The 22,539-nt window shown below is 41.1% G+C and overlaps 1 protein-coding gene across 4 annotated transcripts in view; it reads left to right on the forward strand.

The window, feature by feature from the left end:
- LOC128869165 (protein lap1) overlaps positions 1 to 22,539 on the forward strand; it is a 69,609-nt gene that overhangs the window by 16,669 nt on the left and 30,401 nt on the right. For 2 of the 4 annotated variants that reach the window (XM_054111662.1, XM_054111664.1), the window contains exon 6: positions 773 to 7,349. The exons of 1 other annotated variant lie outside the window; for it this stretch is intronic. In XM_054111662.1, coding sequence (XP_053967637.1) covers positions 773 to 778 — 6 coding nt within the window. In that variant the 3' untranslated portion in view covers positions 779 to 7,349. Of the gene's footprint in view, positions 1 to 772; positions 7,350 to 22,539 lie in introns of those variants that run through there. One more of the 4 variants, XR_008455213.1, reaches the window with a different exon arrangement.

Below are 22,539 nucleotides of genomic sequence, written 5' to 3' on the forward strand. Positions count from 1 at the left end.
GAAATAAGCTACTGGGTTTCATTATACCTAATATTCTGAGAATTATACTTATGTGTATGTTTTATATTTTAAATCTCAGTTAAAATCACCGATAGAAAAGGATGCTTTCTTATATTACAGCTACAAAAATGTTTATACGTGGCCTGCTTATACATATTATTACACTTGTAACCTCGTTATATCTTAGAAACGGTGGTATTTAGGGAAAAAATCGTTGATACCTTTTTTGTAGATAATTTTATGATCTACAATTTTTGTCTGAGCTAATTTTGCGATAAAACTGACCGTTTTCGAGAGATTCACGAATAGCCCATTTTTTTAACCTTTGACCTCGAGTCAATTTTTTGTGCCTGTTTACAACCAAACGGTTTGCTTAAAATATACCACTAAGTGTATAAAAAATTTTCGGGAAAAGAGTAACAACTCAAAAATTTGTTATTTTAGCGGAACTACTAAAAAATAAGAATGAAACAACCGTTATATTGTTTTTAATGATATTTTCGTGCAATTACATATTTTTTTCCCTGTAATATATTATTAATATTTACGGAAACAGTTTTTCGTCTCTACTGAAAATGTTCAGATTTTGAGTTGTTACGCTTTAACGTAACAAATGCGATATGTTTTGAACTATTTGATCCATTTTCAGCTTGTTATGAATTTTAGTAGCTTCACCCTTACGTTTAGGCCTAATTTGACCGGACTAAAAAAGCAATTCAGCAAAACTACTTGTATGTTAATTGAATTTTTGAGTTATTAAATTTTTTATTAGTTTTGAGGCTTGGAAATGGAATACCCATGAGGCAAAATACAACATTTTCGACACTGGCTCGTTTTTGCTTTTTATCGGGGTCAAAAAACTGCTTAAGCAGCGCGGGACATTTGCGACGTGTATGGAGAAGGTGCTATAGTAGAGTCTACAGCACGTAAACGGTTTGCACAGTTCAAAAAATGACGGCTTTGTCATCGATGGCACGTCCCGCAGCGAAAGGCCTTTTGACTTCGATGAAGAAGCCGTGAGTTGACGGAAAAAATGAGCTACGATCATAAAACGATTCTCAATGGCCTTCATTTAGTGGGATTTACCGAAAAATTGGGAGCCTGGGTGTCTCACAAGCTCAACGGAGAAAACAAAGAAAGTCGCCTTCAAACTGCTTCTCAGCATCTCGCCCGCTAACGAGCAACGCGCGGTCTTAAATAGCGCTGTTTATACCGAAGTGTCACGAGAGATGAGAAATTGTGCCTATACACCAATATGAAGAGAAGAAAGAAGTGGGTGGCTCCAAGAGATACGCGAAAGCCTAGAGTTCAGCCGGATCTTCCTCCAAAGAAGAATGGTGGGACTGGGAGGGCATGGTGTACTGGAAAATGCTCGAAAAGAATGCCACACTACGAACTTATTCCTCAACCCAAAATGTTTTATCTTCAATCGCAGTTTTCAAGTCCTTGGCTATGTTTAAGTGTAATCCGTTAGCGAAGATCCTTCTCGCACGGGAGCCTCATCATAAAAAGAAATTAATTCCGCTCAACTCGTGGAAATTTGATTTTGAAATCGTTTGTCCTGCCAACAACAATGAAGTCCATCCATTCTCTTAAAATGGATTCATATTTAATCGCTGTACAGAACTTTTGACCACCCTTCGCGTCAAATACTCTTCGCAGTTTAGTTGTTTATGGCTTAATGAACGTCACCTATTTACCGCTATCCGTTGTGGTAAATAAATGAGCATTTATCTTTTTAAGAAGATTATAAATTAAAATAACGCTACTATTTTATCTATTTGTATATACAGTCCGGTTCACTTGATCATTATTGAAGTGAATCAAACTATTGAAGTGAACCAAAAAATCAAGCACAGTATTACCAGAGAATGTTAATGCAATGAGAAGGTGCAAATGTTACTGTGAGCTTTTTTTAGTACAATTGAGATTTGAAAGATTTGTAATAAGGTCATTTAGCACACCGAGTTTATAGACACCTCACTGACTTTTGCCCACACAAAAATTAGAAACACCACACATTTTTCACCTCAACACACAACACATTTCTCACCTCGACATTAAACCAATTAAATTTTTACTATTTTCGTATTTTTGAAATAATAAGCGAATACGTAAAATTTATTACATAATTTTTTTTTTCAATTACATTAAAAAAAAAAACGATTTAAAAATAAAAATTTATAAAAAAAAGTTTGCGCCGGGAATTGAACTCGAGTCTAACATGTGGCGAGGAAAAATAGGCGGTGCGTTTATTTCTTCGAATGCTTATTTTTTGACCATTTTGTTACTTTTGAAATGATAAGCGGATTCATAAAATGTATTACAAATTTTTTTACGATTACATTAAAAAAAAAAACGATTTAAAAAAAAAAATTTATAAAAAAAAGTTTGCGCCGGGAATTGAACTCGAGTCTAACATGTGGCGAGGAAAAATAGGCGGTGCGTTTATTTCTTCGACTGCTTTTTTTTTGTCCATTTTGTTACTTTTGAAATGATAAGCGGATACATAAAATGTATTAAAAATTTTTTTACGATTACATTAAAAAAAAAAAAATTTAAAAACGAAAAAAAAAATTTGTGCCGAGAATTGATGGCGAGTCACGTGGGGAGGATAAATACGCAGAGCGTTTATTTCTGCGCCTGTGAACAAAAGGTTTTGTGCATGCGCGCGACGCGAATAAATTTTAATAAAGTTCTGAAAGTAATTCATGAAGTTTTTCATTACACACATATGTACATAAATGAACGTATACTTTATATGTAAATAAATGATGGTACATGAAATATACATAAGTACATAATATGTATGTACATGTCAATAGGAGGTATTTGCATTCAGAAAAAAAGAACGGTTTAAGATAAATCAACACTTATTTTATATTGTATGTCAATTTATAGTTTATGTATTCGACAGCATTTACATATATTACATATGTATGTATGTACATTTGTATATGAAAAACAATAATGCACAAGCGCAAGAACATCATATCACATATGCAAGTATGCCCAAATAACCTTGACTTATGTATGAACCTCATGTCATACCACATCACATTCTTACAAGAAATCAAATACACATACGCACTAGTGAACGAGTTTCTTCCTAACAAGTGCAAAAACAATTCTGCTCTATGTATGCATATATACCGAGTTTATGTCCTAGCATATATACATACATACATATATACCTACTTGCCTTCTAAACTTCCTACAAAATAATTGTATTCATATGTTACTACATCCATGCACGTTCATACATTCAAGCATACATATACATATGCGCGAGCACAGCGCTCCCTTCTTGCTTCCGTGTACTTTTGTCTTTCACCAGTCGATATTCCTAGTATTGTACTTACAAAAACACAATACTTTGATAGACGCAAAAGCAACAGCAAGCACAACGCGATGGCCGCTTTGCCACCACACATTCTAAAATGTTCTAGAACACAACAAAAACACATACATACCTCACATGCGCATGTCGCCCAAAGCTAAAATCGAAGCCTAGCGACTACAAAAACAAAATACATTCGTAGACGCAGTCGCAGCGGCCATGATTCTATCAGCGACGGCGCTGAACAATTTAGAACAAAAACAAAAAGTTCATTCATAAGTTAGAGCTCATATTTCAATTTCATTCATAAAACGAGCCGCCCATATGCCAATTTTCGCGACCATTCGAAAATAGTCAATATTGGAATATTTCGCGTGGAATTATTTGCCAATATTTGATAAATCTTAAATTTTTGTCATGTCGAGTGGCCGCGGCTCCGTATGTATGTATGCACCCTTATATGTATGTAAATATGTCTTCTAACTGTGCGACAGTCGCGAGTTAATGCGACTTCCAGCGAATCAGTTAAATTTAAGGCAAATTTATATTATCTCCTTCAAAATTTGACCCGTCTGAAGCAACACACATGTGCCAACGTTTAACCCAGTCCTCCAAACACCCCCGGCAGGCCGATTTGTATTCTCTTTGATCAGTGCGATGGCGCGTTATCATCATGCAAAATCTGAGAATTGTTTGCTCACATTTCCGGGGGTTTCCAACACACAGCATCTCTCTAAGGTTTCAAAACGGATAAATAATATTCTCTATTGACTGTCTGGCCCGATGGAAGGTACTCATGGTGGACTATGCCTTGGCAATCGAAGGAAACAGTCAACATCACCTTCCCGGTTCTTTTTGCTCATAGGGTATACATATCCCATCTTTTCACTGACGGACAAGAAGACGGTCGCAGTTGCTGTTTTTTATATGCATACATTTTGCGTTCGTTGAAGGTTTGTATATATTTGTATACATATGCGTGTATGCGCGTTTGGCTTTCTGGATGCATCCATGGATATTAGAATATTTTCTCATCAATATGTGTATGTAAGTAGTTCAGATTTGACTGAAGAGATTAAATATAGGAATGCATATTCATATGATTCCCTTTATGGCTGTTTTACATATAAATTAATTCAAAAGAAGTATGAATAATGTTATATAGAAAATAAATTTCTAAATAACAGGTATTAGAAAAACCTGAATACACTATTTTAAATCAATTCTAATTAAATCAAATATAAAAAATGAAATAAAAATATCGAACAAAAAACTGTGTACAGGATTTGAACCTGAGTCAAACCTGAGACTATGTACCGCATACACAACACGTCTTTCACGATTGCGTTAATTTACAATTACTAATGAAGTTATCTAAATCACTCATTTATTCGATTCGCACTTTTATATGCACATATTCTGCGTTAGTTGAAAGTTTGTATACCTAATTATATGCTTATGCATCTGTGTATGCGCGTTTGGCTTTCTGGACGGATATTAGAATGATATTTTCTCATCAATATAATTTGGATTTGATGAAAGAGATTAACATATGTATTATACATACTTTCTGTTTTGATTGATTTATATAAAAATCAGATCATATCCAGTATGAACTATTTTACACCGAAAAGAAATTTGCATTTATGAAATACAAAAAAAACAGTATTTTAAAGAAATTTTAATTAAATGTGCAAGAAAAATAAAATATGACTTCAGGACTTGAACCTGAATTAAATATGTGCCAAAAAACAAAACGAATAATTCCGCCGACTTTAGCTTCTGCACCACAAACTAACTGCCGCGCAGCCTTCTTAATCGCAAATTTATTCGCTTCGATTTCCTTAGTAGTGTGACGAAAAATCTTATGAACTTCCTCAGTAGTTTGGTAAACGCAGAAAATATCTGAATTACTGTCCTAGCGTGGTAAGTAAATATAGAAACCCTCCACTCGCGTCACTCGCGTGGTAAATATCTGCAATTCCCACCTCGTGAGGAAAGTTGAATTTGAAATTACCTTATTATGAATCTATAAATAAGAACTCGAAGAAAGCTCATTTAACATTTGCTCCTTCTCATTGCATTAACATTCTCTGGTATTACAGCTGTTGAAGTTTTACTGCTGCGAAATACCGTGAGATGGTATAATGTAATATAATACTTTGATGCATGCTTATTTTCGAGCAAAGTACAATCTTCACTCGAATTATCAGAAACCCTTGTGTTACTAGATCAAATACGGTTGCTTAAATAACCATATTCTTCTATAAAAATTATTGCATCTAATCAAGTGAACCGGGCTGTATATATGTTACATAAGTATATATGTATATATACATTTTTTCAAATAAGTACTGAATTGGAGATGTGTTTATTAAAAACAATCAGTCATATCTGAAGTATCATGTGATACTGTTATCCCTTATTTCTTTTGGACTATTATAGGTAGGTAGGTAGGGTGGTTGTCTAAAGACACACTTAGACCTTTCGCAGGTCTTTTATTATATTATATTACATATTGTATATATTTTTTTCGAAAGTATCGATGAAACAATTTAAAGTTATGTTTGTTGTCACAGTGACATTTTACACCAAAAAAATCCTTTTGCTGTATTTGCTTTGTTCCATTCAGTTGTGAGTTACCGGGTGTTAACAATGGAAGTCAACAAAGAGAAAATTCGGTACATGTTACAGTTTTTTTTCGATAAATGCGAAAATGCGAGTCAAGCCGCTGAAATTGTGAATTGTGTTTAAGGTACCGATACTGCAATAAATGAAGAAAACGTTGATAATGTCGATAAAATCACAGAAATAATCGAAGTTGACCGGCATGTTAGTAGTACCTAAGCTTAGGTACCTAAGTTATTTTGCTTTTCATATAACACAAATATCTAGTCGTTTTTTTTTTTTTAATTTAATTTCCAACCATGTCAAATAACATGAACAGTATAATAATATGAACAAATTGCGTAAAGCCCGATTCGAAGCGCTTCCCGGTCACACAAAGTTCTTGCGAATAACCTGGCTGCTGGACATGTTCCAGGGTGGCAAGTGCAGTGTTGAGATCCTAGAAAGCATGTCAAGTGTAGAATGATATTATATATACTTATAGAATTAATGCAACGGGTAGCGACATCTTAACCCTCTAATGCATAGAAAAGATTTTTCGAAGTAAAATAACGTTTAAAAACTAAACTAAATGTAGGTCATGGAACTATAATCCATTATTAATTTTGCCTTTAATACCCGAGTTAGCCTTGTAACACTAAAAAATTTATGAAATACATTTTTTATATACATTAAAAATATTTTTTTACAATACATTTCTCTAATAATTTTGCTACATTGTAACACCTCTGTTAAGTATATAAGTACCTAAAATCTTGAAAATGTAATGGCTTCTACTTACTTCACTTCTCACGTACAGCCGACAAAGAAGTAGGAATAAGTAAGAGCTATACAAATTTAGAGTGTATATTTTTTTTGTATTTCATTAATAATCTTTGCATACATTCCACAACTCCTTTCCGTTACTTTTACACAAATTCACTTAATAGTATTTTGTCGCCTATTATTAAGATGTGGGGTTTTCTTGATATATTTGTGTGCGGTTTTGCTTGATTCATATGGCTTAAGCAGCTCACAACCCCCGGGACTTGCACAAACATCCTCTGGGTAGATTCCGAAAATCCGTTCGAGGGCGAGCTAATGTAAGAAGGCGAAGCATTCCAGGATATCTGGTTGTGCGCTAGGTTTGGTACCCGCCGCATGAAAATCCTTCCCCAATAAAAACGACAATGCACGAGTATTGGAGCAACATTTCTCGTTCTCTACGTACCGCCGCCGAAGAAGAAATCGGATTCTGGCGAGCCCGAAAATACAGTTGGTACGACGCGGATTAAGAAGAATCTGGTGCTGCGGACTACCATGTTTCGGGCCCTGGCGAAGTCGATCAGCCCGTGTCCGTTACCGGATGTTTCGTTGTGCAGGCTGAATTTTCCGACTGTGGGGCCGAAAATTCCCTCATTGCCCACCCTAGCGTTGAAGTCGTCAAGCACGAGTTTTATGTCGTGGCGAGGGCAACAGTTGCACATTATTTCCAATAGCTGTTTCATGGTAAAATATGCTAAGTTTTGGAGAAGGGGCCCTAGCACCTCGCATACAAACTGAAACGTTTGTATAGTTTTCCTCTGGAACCGTTGCACATTTATTGTGAATTAAAAAAAAAAAACAATACAAAACGCAGTGGAATTCCAAACCCCTAAAAAACCCCAAAAAGATATTACAATTCGTTTGCATTTGTTTAGCATCATCCTATTAGATAATACGATTGACGTATCACGTATTTTTTTCGTTCACGGATATGTGATATCCGAGCACGGGGCCTGATGGAAGACTATAAAAATATAGTTTTGCATTTGCTGGTAAAGTACTGTAAGAACGGGGTTGGGTATCTGTCTGGCATAGTAACGCTATTAAGGGCTTTAAAAGCACCACACGGTCGCCATGTACTGTCTACTTTCCCCACCATATAGAGGGACTGGCCCAACTGCTGCTCGACGGGTGAAATGTCTAATAATATTAACTTATTGAACTTGCTTTTGTTTCTGCCAACTTAGCCGATGAAAGGCGCTTCGGTCTTCGATATCAAGCATCTCTGTAGACTTTGCTGAGATTGCTAAATGATAAAACTATTTAGGCAAGCTAACATATGCGCTCGTAATCTCAAATGTTTTAATGAATAAGTTATTAATATTTTAATAGTGTCCCTGTGACTGTCAATCAAATCTAACAATCTGAAGTGGCTTATGAAAGTACAAGGCACCGAGTATTCCTAAGCTTACGTCTGCAAACGAATTTTTGCCCCAGACCCAAACTAGATATTTGGTTGTTTGGAAAGTAGTTTCGTTTTTTTCCAACAGATGATTTAATTGTATTTTTTTACAGCTAACTTCCCACTTAAGTCACATTATATGTTTTGACAGCTGATACAATACATAAAACCATCATTATCTGTGATTGTGTCACACAAGACGCATAACGTTTGGAACATTCATTTTCCTCCATACACGGTTATTCCTGGTTGTGACTGCCACACGCTACATGAATTATATATAATATTTCGTCACTATTTCATAAAACTCAGGGTCTGTTTGTAATCACAAATGATTGCGCCAATTTCACCCATTCTTATTTTCTCAATCATATTATTAATTATAGCATCAATCACACGTTAATTATATCACTGAATTATATTCAAACAAATTTCAATATTCAACGCGGAAGGTTCTATTCAGGGTTGTTGTGAAGTCCAAGTCAGAATTGAAAATTATCAGTATTTAAAATCGATTCTGATTTCATTTGATGCTGCAGATTCTGATACGTTTTTTAATTTTTGGAATATAAACAAAATGGATTGTCGAAATAGCTTTTTCTGCTCTTAACTAGAAAAATATGTGTTTATATTTTGCCAAAACTGCTTACTTTTGCAAGGTTAAAATTCTCATTAATAAAAAGAAAGGAGGAAATTTCCAAAAAGGAGGAAATTTCCTTTGGAGGTGCCGAAATTAGCGTACGTATATTTTTGTATGCTTATTTTCAACTAAATGAAAACGTTGCAGTTTCGGGATTTGCTTTAATAAAGAAGCTTTTGTGCTAGGAGAAACTCTCGCTGCCACATCTCTTGGGAGAGGCGAATGAAATGAAAACAAAATGTGAAAAATGTGGTTAGTTGAATACAAAACAAGAAACAAACGTGGTTAGAAAAATCCTAAATTTTGAAAAGCTGTGTGTTTTAAATAAAATTTAGGACCTTGAAAAAAAGAAACAGCATAATTTACGCTTCCTTTTACGCAGCGTTTGCGCACCATTTTGCAGCTATGTTCGAGTTATACGCAAGAGCTAAATGTGAGTATGTGGGAAACCGAATCAACTTAAAGACTGATTGATTTTAAACTATTAAAACAGAGAGAACGTAGGTTCGGATCTCGATGAAACACCAAACTTAAGAAAACATTATTTTTTAAAAGCGGTCGCCCCTCGACAGGCAATGGCAAACCTCCGAGTGTATTTCTGCCATGAAAAAGCTGCTCATAAAAATATCTGCCGTTCGGGGTCGGCTTGAAACTGTAGGTTAGGTTAGGTTGAAGCGGTTGTCTTGTGGGACACACTCAGGCTCATAGCCAATTGTGATGCCGCGTGGGGGAGCTTTCCCTATTTCTCCTAAAACCATTGTGCGCTTTTCAAAAATCTTAGAAGATCTCCTATTTCTGTGGAACTGAGATCTTCCAATTCGTTAAAAAATTGTTTGCCTAGAATAGCAAATCGCCGTCTGGATAGAGCAGGACAATGGCATAGAAGGTGCAAGATTGTCTCCACCTCTTCCTCATCAAGACAACTTCTACAGAAGTCATGTGCTTGCACACCCATCCTTTGGGCGTGCCTACCTATTAGGCGATGTTCCGTTATGACTGAAATCAGTGTGCTAAGACTGTGTTTATTTTGGCTTAGCAAAGATTCTGTGCGTTTAGCACCAAGAGTCGGCCACAGTTGATGGCCGATTTTGCAGGTGTCTTCATTGTACCATCTTTCGTTTGCTTTCCTTACGATTTCTTCAAGGATAAGTAGCTTACATGTTTGTAAGGGAATGCCTATGTCATTGTCTATGCACTCATCGGTCAGCTTGGTGACGAGTCTTGCTAGTTCATCGGCTCTACAGTTACCCTCAATGTCGCGATGGCCAGGAACCCAAATTATCCTTAGGCGAAATGACTCAGCCATCTCGTTAAGAGATGTGCGGCATTAAATGGCTATCTTGGAGGTTGTCGACTGCTTTGTGAGGGATTTTATCGCCGCCTGGCTGTCAGTGAAAATAAAGATGTCATTTCCGGATATCGCATTACACTACCAGTGTCGCGGCTTTCGTTTTTGCCATCAGTTCGGCCTGAAAGACACTACAGTAGTCGGGGAGCCGAAAACTGAAGGAGATCCCCAGATGCTCGGAGTAGACACCTCCGCCCAGCCTGCCCCCGAGCTTTGAGCCATCTGACTCGCCCTGTCTTACATCGTCCCGTTCCCACTCTTCCCTTGAGGGTAGGAGGGTCGTTAACGATGTAATGGCAAGTGTGGGCGGGAGTGCATAGTCCACCAATCCGGGAATCTCCGAAGTGCCAGCCAAGATTTTGCCGTGACCGTACCTCTTATTTGACCACTTACTTAGAGCGTTCAGCCTTATTGTCGTGCTGCGCGCGATGTATTTTGCCTGCAGATATACCGGCAGGAAGTTTAATGGCGCATATAATGCTTTCGATGGTGTGGTTGACATCGCGCCAGTTATGAGAACAGATGCTAGTTTCTGAACCTTGTCAAGTTTTTTGATGTTCACTCCTTCTCAAGGGCATTCCACCATATTGCAATGCCACGGTAGAGAATAGGCCTAACCACTGCTGTGTACAGCCAGTGTATCATTCTGGGTTCCAATCTCCATCTCTTTCCAATTAGCCTTCCGCAGGAGTACAACGCCATCATAGATTTGCGTACTCTATCTGCGACTTTGAGCCCCCAATTTAGCTTCCTATCCAGTACAAGTCCTAGATATTTCGCCTTTTCTGTTACTCTAAGTGGTTTCCCTCCTCGGAATATGTATTTAAGAGCAGGTGTTTTATGTTTTCTGCTAAATAGTATCAGATCCGTTTTTCCGGATTTACTTCAAGTCCTCGACTTTTACACCAAAGTGATAGTCTATTGACCCATCTTTGTTGAAGATCGCATAAAGTTGGAAGGTGCTTCCCCGAGATTGCTATAACAATATTATCCGCATATGAGATTATTTACCCTCCCATTTTTTCAAGTTCTTGAAGAAGATTATTGACAGTTAAGTTCCACAGAAGTGGAGAGATTACCTCACCTTGGGGTGTACCCCCTGATCGGGAATTTCTCGGTGGATGTGTCACCCAAATTTGCGATTATTGTTCGCCCAGTTAGCATTCGTTCTATAAACGAGACTAGTGCCCTGTTTACACCCATTTCCGTTAGCGAAGTTGTAATAGCATCCGGATATATATTATTGAAGGCACCCTCGATGTCTAGAATGGCAGCGAGGGTGTATTCCTTATAGTGAAGGGATTTCTCAACCGTGTCAACTAGCGCGTGGAGCGCTGTTTCCACTGATTTGCCTTTGCTGTATGCGTGTTGGGACGGTGATAGCTTATTGCCAATTTCTCCTTTGATATGCATATCTAGTAAACGCTCTAGGGCTTTTAACAGAAAGGATGATAGGCTTATCGGCCTGAAGTCCTTCGGTTTCGTATGTGTGGTTTTCCCTCCCTTGGGAATACCACTTTTACTTCCGCCCATTTTTTGGGGATATAATTGAGTCGTATCGCCGCCTTGAAGATTAAGGCGAGTATAGGTGCGATCACATCTCTTGTATGTTGCAGATCAGCGGGGATGATTTCGTCTGGACCTGGCGATTTGTAAGGTCTGAAGCTGCCAATGGCAAAGTTTATGTTATCCTCCGATATGAATCTGTTGGGGGATTCCCGTAGTGAACTATAGTTTGAGTTCTACTGTCTTTGTTGCAGAGACAACCTGGAAAGTGTGTCTGCATTAGTAATTCTAGTGTTTCTGCACTGCTAGTTGTCCAGTTGCCGTTCTCTTTTATGAGGTAGCTAAGGTTGATTGGGCTCGTTGATAGGACTTTCCGGAGCCTACTAGTCTCTGAAACACTTTCTATCTTTTGACAGAAGTCTCTCCAAGACGCGGTTTTTGCTGCCCTTATGGCATACTTGAATCTACGTTTGTATCTATCCCACGAGTAAGTTCTCTTCGCGTCGTTATACATAGTTCTACACTCCTTTCTAAGGTCTGCTATTTTAGTGGACCACCAAGGAGGTTTCGGTTTGCTTCTTCTTGTTCTCTGAGGACATGCTGTTTTCGCAGCTTGTTGAAATGCTGAGGTTATCTCGTCAACCGCTGAGTCGAGCTGTAGCTCGGAGTCAATTTGGTATGTCGCGTCAGGGAGTTTGCTGGCCAGTGTGGTTTCAAACACACCCCAGTTTGTGCGTCTGCGGTTTATGACCGGCTTGCACTTCTTAGTTGGTAATGAAATATTGTACATCATAGGTACCTAGATCTGAGAAGGAGTTGTCTTTAGACACTCTCCATTCTTGTAAGATTTGCGCCCCTTGTTCATTGACACAAGTGATGTCTAGAACTTCTCTTCTTGTAGTAGTTACAATGGTAGGGGTATTGCCTATATTGCTAATATAAAGATTGTTGCACATAATGAATTCAAAAATGTACTCACCGCGTGCATTTGTGTCTGAACTGCCCCAGACATGATGATGTGCATTTACATCTGCTCCCAGTATGAATGGGGTACCGCTTCTCGATGCTTGCTCAGTGGCACTTCTTATGAGTGGTGATGGAGGTGGTTGCTCCGCGCCGTGTGCCATATATGAGGAGGCAAGCCATATCGTCCTTCCGCAGGACTCCACCGACATGATGACGTTATCCGCATCGCTAAATTGCATTAGTAAATATTCATTAATACATTTCTTTGCTAGTATACACGACCTGGGTTTACCTTTGTCAGTGACATAGATCAATTTGTATTCTTTATTGTTCAAACCGCAAACCTGATCTTTTACGACCCATGGTTCTTGTATGAGCACTATATCCTCTTCTCTTTCTGCGAGACGGAGGATGAGTGCGGCCGAGGCCCCCTTACTGTGGTGAAGATTGATTTGTACAACCCTCACCATCGCTTGTATGCGTTATTGAAGGGCAGCCAACCACGATTTGGTCGGCGTTCTCTTCATCGGATGTATGGGGGAGAGACTCCTCATCCTCCATAGCGGAGAGATCAGAGTACTCCCCCATATCCTCTAAGGTAACCCTTTCAAAGAGTTCACCAACCATGCCGGAGTTGAATGCCACCTCATCGGTGTCTTTGACAACCTCGTTCGCCTCTGCAGATGTGGTCGTATTTTCTGTGGAGGTGCTCTTACTAGCTACATCCTGTCTGCAGACATGGAGAGTTAGTGCTTGGAAGCCATAATTTATCTTCCATTTGCTTTTGGCGAGTGGGTCTAATGATTCCTCGTTTAGGATTATCACTGCTGGTCTTCTCTGGCCATCCACTTCGCCAATCTTTGCTACCTTCCAGTCGCTGGTAGGTAACTCAGGGTTGCCTAGTTTAATCAGTTCCAGTACTTCCTCTGTGTCAGTATGGAAGTCTGGTATCCAGGCTCTCGATCTTGGCCGATTGGGGATGTCTTCTCGAGGGACGACATCTATGTGATTAATCGCCAGGGTGTAAAGGTCGAAGGATCGCTGATCAGCGCACCTTATTAGTTTGACGCGGGATTGAAACCATCCCGCATCCGAGCAGCTGTGTGGAGGTCCTGGATTCTCTTTCAGGATGTCCCTGTACACCTTCCAAAGACTCCTGTTTATCAGGTCCCAGTTTCCTTGAAAGATCGCACCATCATGGGAGCTGCGATCAATCACCGCCCGTATGTAGCTTTCTCTCGCTATATCCGCGAAGGACTTCTTTGCCGTGACATTTATCGTCTGAGTGGCGAGCATCTTAGTTCTTTTGGCTACAGCCGATGCCCCTTCCCTCGATCGTTTGCGTTTGCTTTGCGCAGAGTCTATTTTTTCCTTCTCCCGGTGTTCGGTGATGAAAGCTTGGAGTCTGACTGTTCCTCAGTCAGGTCCTCTAGTCTGATGTCCTTCAGTTTCTCCAGGATTCTGAAGGTGGATCGCCTAGTACGATAGTACCTTTCTGAGGCACTTATTTGCTTCCGGGGGTGGGTACTACCCGGGGCAGTGATAGTGTCAGAAGGGCAGGCACCAGGAGCCATTGGCTGAGCCATGTGGTCCGGTGCTGCCGACGTTGCTGTGGGTGTTTCTCCTCCCGGAGCTCCCGTGTCACCTGGAGTGACAGGGACAGCAAGATCCGCTTGCCTTTTGACAGGGCAGATTATGCTTCCCAAGAGTTGTGTTACGAGGGGGGGTCTACTGCTGGCACCAGCCGCGGATGGAGTGTTGTCCCCAACTTGTCTTATGACAGGGCTGGGATTGTTGCTATGGTGGCTAGCAAGAGACCTCGCTGCCGTGGAGGCAGTCCCTGAAGGCTTAGCCAAATGCTTCACTCCGCTTGTGTGAGTGGTCTTTTTTGTAGAAAGACCTGACCTTCCCGAGGGACTAGGTTTTGGTTTTGTTGTACCTTGGTTTTCCGAGGCTAGGTGTTTTTTGTTCATTATTCATATTTCAAAATCGTCCGCGCTGCTCGACGTGGCAAGCGTGGCGGACTAAGTATTTTAGGGGGGAAACGTCGACCATGACAGGCCGCTCTACCATGGCAAAGTCATTCTACCTCCTGAGGTGACCCAGTTTCAGGAGGGCGCCGTTAGAATACAGCCGGATACCCCTGGCTGCAAACCATCCATTGGGCACGGTTACGCGTAACACCCTGGGTTAGGGGGGGCAGGGGAAGGAAATGATAGGATACCAGGCTATGGAGTAACATTGGGATCGTCGGTACGGTAATCTCCGCATGGTGATTGAAGGGCCACCGCCACCGTTTAACGGATGGGTGGCTAGCCAATACCCATAGGGAGCTTCCCTCTTAGATCGTGGTGGGTTAACCTCCATGAATATGGGAGTTAAACCAACACTTAAGCCTCATCCCCGCGGCAAGGAGACCAACATGATGAGGTTGAAACTGTAGGTCCCTCCATTTGTATTCACCGTATTCATAAACAAACCGCTGCCATTTTTTTTTTAATGAAGTTAGTCATAATAATACCCAGACGGATTGGCCGTGCGACTATGCACCCAGAAATATTGTTTTTTAGCAATTGCTGGGTGGTTTTTGCCTTAGGAAGATCCAACGCTCTCCATTGAAGAGAGTACTGTTTAACTGCTTCACCACACCTTCAAAAAAATCCTTCTGCTACATTTGTGCTCCCGGTCTTAGCCCCTTTTAACGCCTTCACAAAATATCCAAACCATAACGGAGGCGGGATGGCGGCCAAGCTGAACCCTTGAAACAACATTTTTTGCGGCTTTAGACGTTTTAGCATCGATTTTGGCGTTCCGCTTATTAAAAACTTCTTCAACAGAGAAAATTTTGTCATTTGTGAAAATAATATTTTTATGGCCGTTCACCGCGTCTGAGGATTTCTGTGAATTTTTTCTCGAACGGCCTTATGCCTGCACTGGTTCGAATCACTCGAGGACGACCAATTCTTTTTCTGTCGGTCACTTCAGACATTTGGTGAAAACTATTGATCGTACGGTAAACAAACATTCTGGATATACAAGGTGGTGCAAAAGTAACCTTGCAATGTTTTTTGGCTGTAATTTAAAAAAAAAATTAAAAACTTTGATTCTTCTTGTGGATTATTTTTATTTGGTCTTTTAATTTTTTTACATATAGTCGAGAATATGATGTCATGTAAATGGCCGCCGCCCCAGTTGATCAGTTGATCGCCATTTGAGCCCTTTTTATGGCATTTTCCATCACTTTGGCCAAAACTTCCGGCGATAATTCCTCACATTCTTGACGGATATTGTCTTTAAGAGCTGCAAGAGTCTGAGGCTTGTTGACATAAACCCGCGACTTCAAAAAGCCAAACAAAAAGAAGTCTGGAGCAGTCAAATCAGGCGATATTGCTGGCCAGTGCAAATCGCCAAAACGGGAGATTAGGCGCCCGGGAAATGCATCCTTCAGCATATCGGTTCTGGCACGTGCAGTGTGTGCCGTCGCTCCGTCCTGTTGGAACCACATGTTTTTCAATTCCAATTCATCAAGTTGCGGCAAAAAGAACTCGTTGATCATTGCTCTGTAGCGCTCACCATTCGCAGTAACCGTTTGGCCCGCGACGTCTTCGAAGAAAAAAGGTCCGATAACTCCTTCAGCGAAAACAGCACACCATACAGTGACTTTGAGCGGGTGTAATGGCTCTTCGTGATTAAGGATGGCTTGAGCGTATGTTAGACGCGATTGGCGGTCAACAGCTAACGGCTGATGCACCGTCTGGACTTTGTACGGAAACATCTTCAAATCTTGTACCAAAATTCGCTGTAAAGGCCGTCGACTGATACCCATTTGCGTGGCACGTAGTCTGGTCGATGTCGACGGTGCTTCCATGACATCCTCGGCTACAGCAGCAATATTCTGTGTGGAACGGCTACTCCGGGGTCTGCCACGCCTGGCAGCATCTCGTGTTGTGCCAGTCCTCTTCGAGGCGAGCGGCTGAACGTCGCAGTAGGCGTTGGACGGCGAGGAAATCTGCGACGAAATTCACGTTGTGCCAAAGTCACCGACCGATTATTGGTCAAATAAATAGTCAGCAATATTCCGCGTTCTGAAGCAGTGTAGCGTAACATTGTTTATTTAGTATTTCGCATGTGCTTACTACACAAATGTCAAAACAGAACTGACATTAGGGACCAATCGCAAAATTTATAGCATTTTCTGATAGGAGGATTACTTTAGCGCCACCTGTTATTAGGTATTTTCAGCAATTTGTAAATCTCACTTGCACTGTTACCACACTTATGTAATACGATTTTTATTAGCTCCGCACTCTATTGTTAACAAGTGAAATTTGCCACAAACTGAGTTTATGTAATTTATGAGTAGACGAGGCATACGAAAAAAGTGAATTTTCTTCGAATTTGTTCTCACCCTATGCATTTTAAAAGTTTTCACAGAACTTATGGCAAAATGAAGTATCCTTAAATTTTTTAATTACTTCCTCTTCTTTACTTCAATTACTTGACTCAGGTTTGCGACGGTGACATAAAAATAAGAGCAGTTGAGGCAAGGTATTCCAGCTCCAACCATGATGCTTTCGTTTGATGTGTAGGCAGCACCCATATTCATTCAACAAAGGGTTTGTCTCTTTTTTAAATTCTGTTGTTAAATCTGAATTTTGTTCCCTGAACTCCAAAGAAATTCTGTTTTGCGTTGTATTTTGGTTGCTCATTTAGTTCTGCTTTCAAAAAAGAAGGTTATGGATATGACGCGCTCAATCTTGGCAAGCAAATACCTGCCTTACCGAGCACATCGGCTCGCTCATTTCTTTCTATTTCTTTATGTCCTTTTTTTTGCAGAGGAGGTTAAAATTGAAAATGTCAGAAACATCATCAAAGGTGCAGTCACACCAATGTTATGTGGGGCATGCTCCCACTAACCCTATAGCATTCCTCCCCTCTCAGCTGATTCCACTCTGGGACTACTAAAAGCAATTTCATCAAGGTGCAGCCGGGTTTATGCCTTTTAGACACACCAGGTACCTGCGTCCAGGTTCCTCTCTTAATTGCGTTTTGGGGTTATACGCTATCGATAGCATCCATTAGTTTGACACCAATGGGTCATCGTAAAATTGCAATATCGTTATTCGATATCGACTTTTCGTCTCTTTGGGTTCGTCTTGAGGCTTTACCTCACGCGTTCGTGTTTGTCGTCTGTTCGTGAATACAGTCATCCCCACAGGAGATCTTTTTCAAAATGGCTTCTTTGGGTGACGCATCTAGGCATCTCTTGGGTGTTCTATATCGGTCGCATTCGCTTTGCTTCCGCTTTGCGCTCCCATTCTAAGTTTTACAGCTTTATTAATATCCTTGCTGCAAACTGTTTTACAGCTTCCCATTTCTCTTTCAAGTTTAGCATTTGCTTTACAAGGTTTTCTGGTGTGGGGATGATACCGAGGACTTTTGCGAGCTCGAAACGCTCTTTATAAAATCTGGCGCAGTGAAAAGTCACGTGCTCTGCACTCTCATCTTCGCTGGAGGTACGCAAGAAAGCGTTAGATAGTAATCCGTTTCGTCGTGCTTTCTTTTTATCCATTCATCTAGTTTAGGGATCAACTTATACGTCCATCGTCTTTTAGAGGAGTGATCCCATCTATTTTGACACTTTGCTATCGTACGTTCGTGCTCGGTTATTTTATCTTCAGATATTGGTTTGTGCCCACGTGAGTGATACAGTCGCTTAAGTTCTTCTGCTCGTATATCGATTGGAACTTCACTCGCTATAACACAGATGGCATCATCAGATACTGTTCTGTACGCACATGCTACTCTGAGCGCGCTAAGTCTGCTAGCTTGCAGCATCTCCTTTGAACGTCTCGTTCGTCCTCCTGACCATTCTTGGGGTCCTCCAACGTTTAATAGCATACGCATGAGTGCGTTATTCACTCTCATTGCCTTGTTACTTGTTATTTTCAGATGCTCCTTGAATGTTAGCTTCTCATCGATGTATTTGGGATGCAGTGTCATGTCCTCCAACCGATATAGTGAGGCTCTCACTCCGCCTACATTTACTGATAAGGACCAGCTCAGTTTTTTGCGCCGCCAGCTCTAGGTTAGCGTTGCTCAACCACCTTTGGATTCTCGCTACGGCATCATTGCACACACGCTTCAAGCAGTCGTTACGTTTATCAGTTACCACTAGAGCCAAATCATCTGCGTAACCCACCACAGTTACATTTGCTGGTATCATAATCTTAAGCATCCCGTCGTACATTGCATTCCACAGTGTTGGCCCTGGAACGGATCCTTGTGGGAAGCCTCCCGTTACTACGTATCTTTTTGGACCTTCTTCTGTGTTGTAAAACAGGACTCGCTGGCTTAGATAGCTGCTAGTGATACGAATCAGATAACGTGGGACTGCGAAGCTTCTGAGTGCGGATAGGATGTTCTTCCAGTTTGCAGAGTTAAACGCATTTTGTACGTCTAGCGTAATCACTGCGCATTTTTCCCCCTTATTGACAGTATCCTTTGCAATATCAACCACCGTTCTTATAGCATCGATTGTAGATCTAGCTTTTCGGAATCCGAACTGCTTGTCAGAGAGTCCGCCAGGCGCTTCCAAATGTTCCTGTAATCGCTCACTTATTATGCGCTCAAAGACCTTTCCAATAGTGTCGAGCAAGCAGAGAGGCTGTACGCTGTCGGCTTGCCAGGTTGCTTACCGGGCTTCAACAGTAGGAATAAGCGCTGTTTTTTCCAACTTATGGGGAATGTGCCTTCGGCCAGACACCTGCTATAAAGGTTAGCAAACCCAATTGGAGTTGCACGAACCGTGGTCTTAAAAGGAATGATGGGTATACCGTCAGGGCCCGACGCTTTGTTTCCGCTTATACGAACCAATGTGTTCAGCACCTCTGCTACCTATACTGCAGGTACATCCAAGTGCGTGCGCACGTCATTATTAACTTCCTGTTGGGGAAAGAGTGTTGCGGCAATTTTTTCTGGCAGAATAGGGCATGTTGGTTGGGAAGACTTAAAACCTTTATCGTTTGCCATCACCACTTTGTACGCAAGACCCCACGGATTGCCATCAGCACCATCCACCATCTTTTTAAAGCACTTGGTTTTACTCGCTTCAATGGCTTTTCTTAGTTTTCTGCGTTGCGCTCGGAATTTTTCGTGCAGTTGTTCGAAAAACGGTCTGCCCCTTACTCTCTGGTATCTGTATATTTTTCGCAGATCTGCTATTTCATCTGACCACCAGTACACCGGTTTTCTCCTGTTATAAGTTTTGCATCTGGGCATTGCTGCTTCACATGCTGCCATTAGTCGCTTCTCTATAACTCCTGCCATCATCTTTGCCGAATCGAACTCTACTTCGCAGCCTTACCATGCTTTGCGGAAAGCGCTTTCATTGAAAGACCCACGTTTCAACGCAAGCTGCTAGACTTTGCTGGGGCGAGGTTTACTCGCAGCTATATTGGCCTCTAGTACAATGGCAAGATGATCGCTATGGGTGTGAATATCTTACGCCAGTTTCCACCTAACTTTTGATGCAGTTGCACGATCTGCAAAGACTAAATCAATAACATACTTTGACTTTTCCCTGTCCAGTTTTACATTGCTGTATTTGATACACCACATCATTCAATCTTTTAATCACCTTGTATGGACCTTCCCAGGATGGTTGTAGTTTTGGAGGGATCCGTTTCTTTCTTTGCGGATTATAAAGAAGTACCAAACTTCCTTCGCTGAATTTTTCGGGGTTCACAACACGGTCAAATCTGTCCTTCATCTTGTCACACTTTAGCTCTGTATGCTGCCTCTCATGATGGTGTAATTCTTCCATGTCATCCTGCAGTGTTTCTCAAGGAACGGCACCTCTTTCGAATGATAAATCACCCGGAAGCCTTAAACCGCTTCCCATAATGGTCCTAGCAGGCGACTGGCCAGAAGTTTCATGTACAGATGAGCGACAGGCCAGCAGGAACATTTGGATGTGTTTATCCCGATCTCTCACTTTCCAACTACCTTTCGCTAGTGCTCCTCCAGAGTGCGGTTGAGTCTTTCGACCATTCCATCTGATTGGGGGTATAAGGGTGTTGTTCCTGTTTTCATAATTCCCAACAAGCAACACATTTTATTGAATACTGCGGATTCGAAGGGCCTTGGTCTGCATGCAACTCAATAGGTACTCCAAGCCTAGTCACCCAATTCTGTACAGAAACCGCAGTAATGGATTTGGCCTCTTTGTTTGGTAGAGCATGCACTGCTGGTCACGTACTGAAAGTCCATAACCTCCGCGCAATTTAGATTCCATTCGTTTACGGATTCTCTGCAACAACCAGTAAGACCGCTGCATAATCTTCTCCAGCGGTATTCCCCTTTTCGATGCTCGATCTCGATCTCGAAGTCGAAATTTTGCAGCCTTTTAATCCATCGAGCAATTTGTCCTCCCGAGTGCTTGAATTGGTGTAACTATCTCAATGCTGCGTGGTCTGTTCTTAACTGGAATCGTCGACCGCACAAACGTAGAAAACCATTTTGCGCCGGATAAAGTGTCTAGAGTGTTTGCTTTTTTTATTGTTTTGTGGGAGAGGAGGATAAAAATGTCAGAAACATTCAATTGATGCCGTCGCGCCAATGATATGTGGGTCACGCTCCCACTAAAACAGACCTCCCCTCTTCGCCTGACTTCCACCCCGGGACCGCATTTGCACTACATCAAGAAGCCGTGATTGTGGATAACAACCACAAAAGAAACCTGCGTCCAGGCTCTCTACCTAAGACGCACGGAGGTTGTACGTTGGTGATAGTCTCCATTACTCCATTAAGAAGTTTTGGATTTTTCCAATGAATATTTTATTTATTATTATAGGCAAATTTTAAGTGTATGTACAGGCAAATATTTATTACACAATGAAATATTAATAAATGATAGTAATGTCTTTTTTAGCTGCGAACGATAAATAGCACCAACCAAACAACCAACTGCTATCGAATACAATCAAACCTCCACTAACTCTATCAACCTGCACGAACGCGAGGAACAAAAATACTAAAGCAACGTATACACGCTGCCTTTTTGTATCAACAATCCCTACGACCAGCACACACGCTGCGATTGTTGTATCAACGCGTTGTACAGTGCGTACATGCAATTACAGGCAATGCCCCACATCACTCCCCCACCAGTGATCAACCGATCACGATACAAAAGAAACGAAGCGCTGTGGTCTTACAATCTGTCTACCAGCGCGAGTGGTTTTGGTAGCCATTGGATGTGTGGCATCCCCATTCTTATTACTAATAGATTGTTTTTCGTAACTTAAATCTAATGGCTGTACATTTTGCTTATGAGTAATTGTTGGTTGAGCCTCTTGATTTCTATTAATACTAGGAGGTAAATTTTTGTTAATAAAATTTGAGTCTAAGCATGCAGCCTTGACTCTATCTGTGGTTACCGTCACCGATCTGCCTCGAATGTCAATGTCAAGGGTTTTATGCCCACGTTTAATGATTTTGTAAGGCCCGTCATAGGGACGTTTTAACGATTTGCGAACTGAATCGTCGCGTAAGAAAACGTGAGTGCAGTTGGCAAGCCCACTCTAAATGTAGCTTTTAATATTGGCATGGTTGGAGGACGCGATCGGACGTAACTGCTCAATGGTACTCCTCAATCCGCTCACGAATTCGGTCGAATACTCAGGTTCTTAGGAATACTCAAAAAAATCTCCGGGGAGACGCAAGGTTGTACCGTAAACGAGCTCGGCCGGCGAGGCGTTTAAATCTGGCTTGTGTGAAGCGTTGAGGCCAAGCATAATGAGAGGAAGTGAATTGGACCAACTGGCATCGTTTTTGCACATGATCGCAGCTTTAAGCGTGCGGTGAAAACGTTCGATCATGCCATTCGCTTGTGGAAGATACGC

The sequence above is a fragment of the Anastrepha ludens genome, chromosome X, assembly GCF_028408465.1.
Source record: "Anastrepha ludens isolate Willacy chromosome X, idAnaLude1.1, whole genome shotgun sequence".
Lineage (NCBI taxonomy): Eukaryota > Metazoa > Arthropoda > Insecta > Diptera > Tephritidae > Anastrepha > Anastrepha ludens.